The 6388-nt window shown below is 45.6% G+C and overlaps 1 protein-coding gene across 1 annotated transcript; it reads left to right on the plus strand.

Moving 5' to 3' along the window:
* Positions 1–855: 855 nt before the first annotated feature.
* Positions 856–2838, plus strand: KCNA4 (potassium voltage-gated channel subfamily A member 4). The gene has a single exon (XM_075548393.1). The coding sequence runs from the start codon at positions 856–858 to the stop codon at positions 2836–2838; it is 1983 nt and encodes a 660-aa protein (XP_075404508.1).
* The last annotated feature ends 3550 nt before the right edge of the window (positions 2839–6388 follow it).

A 6388-nucleotide genomic window follows, 5' to 3' on the forward strand; every position in this document is an offset into this window, starting at 1 on the left:
TGGGCATGATTTTATTCCTCTCTTTATTTTTCTCCTATGCTTATTTCCCTACCCTTTTCAGGTGAAGTACTTCTTCTGCATGGTTTTAGCCGAAGGATGCTCTGCATTTCTTTGATTTCTATGGAGACCTCAGAGCTGTTTATGCCCCTGCTGACTCCTCATCTTTCAACTTCTCTACCTGCCAGGGGCTTTGCCTCAATCTGTAGCTTGGCATTGCCCTTGGGTTCGGGAAGCATTTGATGAACTTAAGGGGAGAACCCGACAAGTCATCCTGATAGGCTTGTGCAGCAATGGCTAGACGTACCTCAAGTCACGTCTTAACATGGGTCAAGCAGTCACTGGAAAACAAGCGCTAAGCCTAGAGGTTCTTTTGCGCGTCATTTAAATTTGATGGACTGAGCTTTGGACAATTTCCTGGGCAGAAAAAAACACACACACATATATATTTCATTTTCTAGGCACACTGCTGGCTGTCAGATCCTTTCTGCTTTTGAATCCTCGTGCAGCATCATCACCAACTCCATCCTGGACCAATTTCCAAATTTGCACATCTATTCCAGAACATCGGTTTTGGGGAGCCACCCCCCACCCCCTACCTTCTCTGACTTAGGCTTCAGAGTGCTGAGCTGTTCATCTGAAGTCAGCCAAGCTCTGGAGAGCAGTGCTGAATCTCTGAGTAGCCAGAGCATGGGGCATGCTGATTTAAAAACAGAAAATGCAAAATTGGACTGAAAATATCCTTAGTCTTCCAAGCAATCTGCTTAAGGGTTCCAAATCTACCTTCATTTGGTGAGACAAGAAGCTGCCCTCTTTTCCTTCTCCAACCGGAACCAGCCATTTCCCAAACCCACCGCCATGGAGGTGGCGATGGTGAGTGCGGAGAGCTCAGGGTGCAACAGTCACATGCCTTATGGCTATGCGGCGCAGGCGCGGGCCCGGGAGCGCGAGAGACTTGCTCATTCCAGGGCAGCTGCAGCAGCTGCCGTGGCAGCAGCCACGGCTGCTGTGGAAGGCAGCGGGGGTTCCGGAGGGGGCTCCCACCACCACCACCAGTCCCGTGGGGCCTGTACCTCTCACGACCCTGCAAGTGGCCGGGGTAGCCGGAGGAGGAGGAGGAGGCGACAAGGGCCTGAGAAGAAGAAAGCCCATCACCGTCAAAGCAGCTTTGCACATTGCACCGACCTGATGCCCAGCGGCTCCGAGGAGAAGATCCTGCGTGAGCTGAGCGAGGAGGAAGAGGAGGAGGAGGAGGAGGAAGACGAGGAGGCGGAGGAGGAAGAGGAGGGGAGGTTTTACTATAGCGATGATGAGTACGGCGACGAATGCTCCTACACGGACTTGCTGCCTCAGGAGGATGGGGGTGGTGGTGGCTATAGTTCCGTCCGCTACAGTGACTGTTGCGAGCGCGTGGTGATAAATGTGTCAGGCTTGCGCTTTGAGACCCAGATGAAAACGCTGGCCCAGTTTCCAGAGACTTTGCTGGGAGATCCCGAGAAGAGGACTCAGTACTTTGACCCTTTGCGAAACGAGTATTTCTTCGACAGGAACCGGCCCAGCTTCGATGCCATCTTGTATTATTACCAATCCGGAGGCCGCCTGAAGAGACCAGTCAATGTCCCTTTTGATATCTTCACGGAGGAGGTGAAGTTCTACCAGTTGGGCGAGGAGGCCCTGCTCAAGTTCCGGGAGGATGAGGGCTTCGTGAGGGAGGAGGAGGACAGGGCGCTGCCAGAGAACGAGTTCAAGAAGCAGATTTGGCTTCTCTTTGAATACCCCGAGAGCTCCAGCCCGGCCAGGGGCATAGCCATCGTATCCGTCCTGGTCATCCTGATCTCCATTGTCATCTTTTGCCTGGAAACCTTGCCCGAGTTTAGGGACGACAGGGATCCCATCGTGGCCATGGGCGCTGGTGGGCAGAGTGCGTTGTTGAACGACACCTCGACGCCCCCCCTGGAGAACTCGGGCCACACCATCTTCAATGACCCCTTCTTCATTGTGGAGACGGTCTGCATTGTGTGGTTTTCCTTTGAGTTTGCGGTCCGCTGCTCTGCGTGCCCCAGCCAGGCCCTCTTCTTCCGAAACATCATGAACATCATTGACATCGTCTCCATTTTGCCTTACTTCATTACCCTGGGCACCGATCTGGCCCAGCAGCAGGGAGGCGGCAACGGGCAGCAGCAACAGGCCATGTCCTTTGCCATCCTCAGGATCATCCGACTGGTCCGAGTTTTCCGGATCTTCAAACTCTCCCGGCACTCCAAAGGCCTGCAGATCTTGGGCCACACCCTCAGAGCCAGCATGCGGGAGCTGGGCCTTCTCATCTTCTTCCTGTTCATCGGAGTCATCCTTTTTTCCAGTGCCGTGTATTTCGCAGAAGCCGATGAACCCACGACCCATTTCCAGAGCATCCCCGATGCCTTCTGGTGGGCCGTGGTGACCATGACAACCGTGGGCTATGGGGACATGAAGCCCATCACTGTGGGGGGCAAGATCGTGGGGTCCCTGTGTGCCATTGCAGGTGTCTTAACCATTGCGCTGCCAGTACCAGTGATCGTATCTAACTTTAACTATTTCTACCACAGAGAGACTGAAAACGAGGAACAGACGCAGCTGACGCAGAACGCAGTCAGTTGTCCATACCTACCTTCCACTTTGCTGAAGAAATTCCGGAGCTCTACTTCCTCCTCCCTGGGGGACAAGTCAGAGTATTTAGAGATGGAAGAAGGGGTTAAGGAGTCTCTTTGTGCAAAGGAGGAGAAGGGTCCGGAACAGGGGGGGGACAGGGAAACAGATAAAAACAACTGTTGGAATGTGAAAGCTGTGGAGACAGATGTGTGACTCCCTCCCTTCCTCCCCTCAGCATCTCCAAATATATTTATGCATAGAGAGTGCAGTTATGAAAATGAAATATGCAAATGAGTCCAATGCATACAGTAGTACACCATTTAATGGTTATACACGACATAATTGTGACTAAACTTGTATTACATATCAAATAAATGACACATCTTGGAGAAGAGGGAGGCTTAAATAGGAGCAAATCTATCTTTATATTTTTTATTAGACTGCAAACATTTTGCACATTAACTGGAAAAGATGTTAACGGTAAAGAAAGTTCCCTGGAGAGAATGTGGACCAGTATGAATGTGTGTGTGTGTGTGTGTGTGTGTGTGCATGCGCGTGCGCACGCGTGTGCGTGTTTGTGTGGCGTAGGTAAATTGTCAACGTTGTTAGTAACTGTACAGTGATGGGAAAAGTTGGCATTTTGAAGTATTTACTATGTAAGAATTAATGAATTTGAGCAGCCATTTATCAGTGCTTTAATAACATCTCGTATGTCTTTGGATTCCATCGTTACTGTTTTTAAAAAATTGTAAGAATTACTGTGTAGAAAAAAGAGAGAGTAACTTATTTAATAGAATATAGGTCACAATTTTATCTTGGATTTAATTAAAGTTTATTTTTAACTGGAAATTAACTTTTAAAAAGGCCAAAGGGGTCTTTGGAAATCAATTATATTTTATTATTAATTTTGGGAAGCTATAAGAGCAAATACCTAATATTATGGAATAAATGAAATCAGAGGAGGTATAACAAGTTTGGTTGCAGATCAACAGGACTGGCATGCTGCTACTTTTTTTTTTCTTTCTCCTTTGCACTATTTTATATGTTGGAGATTGAGAGAGACTTCATACTGTGAATGTTTCCTAATGTAGCAGTCCAATGACAATCATTGGAAGAATGATTTCTCAGTCTTGTTTTATTGTTCTCTTCTTTGGGTGAGACTCATGGCCACGCAGATAATAGCGCATGATTCCCTCCTTTTTTTTCAAATTGAAATAACTGATCTGCAAAGGGATGACCAACTAAAATTTAGCAGCTGAATCTTTTGAAATGGGTCTGTTACACTGATGCTTCTGAAACCATTCTACTTTAAATATCTTTTCAGCCCAGAATAATTTAACCAAAGTTAATGCATGCACCAAAAGAATTCTTGAAGAAATAAGATGCCCAGCAGCTACAGTGATTATGGCTTCGGATCTTTCTATTAAACGTGCAACCTAAATGATAGATTGATCAAGTTCATTTCTTTGTGCAGTCACACGAAGGCACGATGTGGGGATTCACCTCAGAATTTGGCATTCCTTGTGCTCAAATGGACGTAAGAAGGAGCTGTGCCAACACGTTGGTCAACACCTTCGCCATCACAATCACATTCATGCAAAAGGTGTTCATGACACACACAACTGCACGTAACTCACCCCGAGGTGTTCTGCAATGCGAAGTCACAGATACGAGGAGATGTGTGCATTTCCATCTTAACGAGACCCAGGATTCAGAGAACGGAAGAGGGCCTGCTCTCCAACGTTTCTTTAACAAAGAGTTGTGCCAGGTTTTGGCAAAAAAAAAAAAAAATGTGACACAGACCATCTCAGCATATAATGAACTCTGACAATGTGGACTTAGACAAAAACAACAACAAAACAGATAGAACAGGAAAAAAGACCTAGAACAGCCCCACCCATGTTTTTATTTTTCTAATACAGGCTTTCCTTGATACATAGGGTACCCCCTACAAGTTGGCGTCAACTTGAAGGTACCTAACAACAACAATGCCCTTTGAAAATTATGCAGACCTTTTCTTTCCTTTAATGACATTTGAAATTAAAAGTCAATTCAACCTCAGTTTAAAAAGCAGAGTTACATTGCCCTTCCACCCCACTTAGGTAGAAACCCTTCTCTGGAGCAACAATGCAGGAGCGAAATGTCAGCAGGGGAGTGGGCTGAATGTACAGGCCATGAATCTCTAGGGGCCACGGTGAATGGCACGATGAGGAAATGATGTCCATATGACCTGAGGGATTGCCTTTCAATAAACTTTGGATTTAGGTAAAAAATATAACACACTTTGAACTAAGAGTCTATTGGGGTCAGCATTAATTTGGAAAAGTCATTTAATATTTGTACCTAAATTCCCTCCCTAGTTTTTAAAAATTGTATCATAGTGTTATCATGGACTGTAGATGAGAACCTGAAAAAAGCCTCTGTATTTCATATAAATGCCTGATATTACCTCGGAGTTGCTTAAATTTCTTTTAAAAAATTGAAGTTCTTGTGAATTTAACTTTGAGCTCCTTACAGAAGGCGCTCGGTACAAGGCAGCCTGTCGTTGCAGTTTCTGGAATTTCTTCGCTGGGAAGGCTCCCAGGCATGTCACGGTGTACAAAGTTGACTCTGTGAACAAGGCACCCTTTACTTCATGTTGCATCCAACTAGGTCAGATTATATCTTAAAATAGTTGAAAGGCACTCCAGCACAGGACATTTATTGAGCACTGTATAATAGCAATGATTGGACTGTGTTTCTTTTTTTTTGCTCCCCTCCCCCAACCCCCTTGGCTATGTTTCTTATAAGGGAACATACTCTTTATTTCTCTGATCCCCTCTTTTAAAATATGAAATGTTAAATATGATTGAGGAAACATGAACAATGGCTGTGGAGAATTCAGCAACAGTATTAGTTTGGGGCCATGGGATTGTTTCCCCTCTCAAATAGTTTCCAGAGGTAAAATGGCTACGAGGTGACCAAACCACACTTAATGTGAGTCTTCCTTCTTCTCTTTTATCCCCTGCAGGATGCATTTAGTTCAGAAGGTTTCAATCTTGACTAGAGGAGCCCTAGTGGTACAGAGGGTAAGGGCTAGGCTGCTATCCAAAAGCTCAGGAGTTCAAATCCACCACATGGAGTGAGCTTCTCCATGGGAGATTTCCCTACAAGTGGCAGCTTTGAAAACCCCGTGGGGCCATTCTACCCTGTCATTGGGTGGCTATGAGTCTGAATTGACTCTAGGCAGTGGGTGTGGTGTTTCAGTTTTAGATCTTGATTCCACAGTCAGAAGAAAGGACACGAACCTTCTAGATGTGCACACAGGTACAGTGCATGGGAAACGTGTCCCTTAACAGGGATTAGTTGAAGGCAAGCCTTCTCGGGCAGCTGTAAATTTATAACATTTTTCCAAATTATAACCGAATAAAATGCTTTAAGTTTATTGCAAGGATTGAGAGGAACCATTTGTAAACCTTTATACTAAGAACGATACTTCCAGGGCTATTTGGAACTGGTTTAAGATAGTACGTGCTGGGAGACCCGGACACATCTTTAGTTGTAGTCTGAGAAAGAAATGACCCTGTTTTAAGATTTGGACTTAGGGTGAATTGGGGAGCCTTTAGGTAGTTGCTTTTTACCTGCTACTAAATAATACTTCAGGGTCATTCTAATCCGAGTCTTTTCAAGGGTAGATGCATTATGCCTGCTTGTAAATGCATGAGCAGGAAACAGCCATGAGTAATAGTTATTGGGTGATGGGAAGGAGAGCAGAAATAAACAT

This window comes from Tenrec ecaudatus, chromosome 4 (assembly GCF_050624435.1).
Source record: "Tenrec ecaudatus isolate mTenEca1 chromosome 4, mTenEca1.hap1, whole genome shotgun sequence".
NCBI lineage: Eukaryota > Metazoa > Chordata > Mammalia > Afrosoricida > Tenrecidae > Tenrec > Tenrec ecaudatus.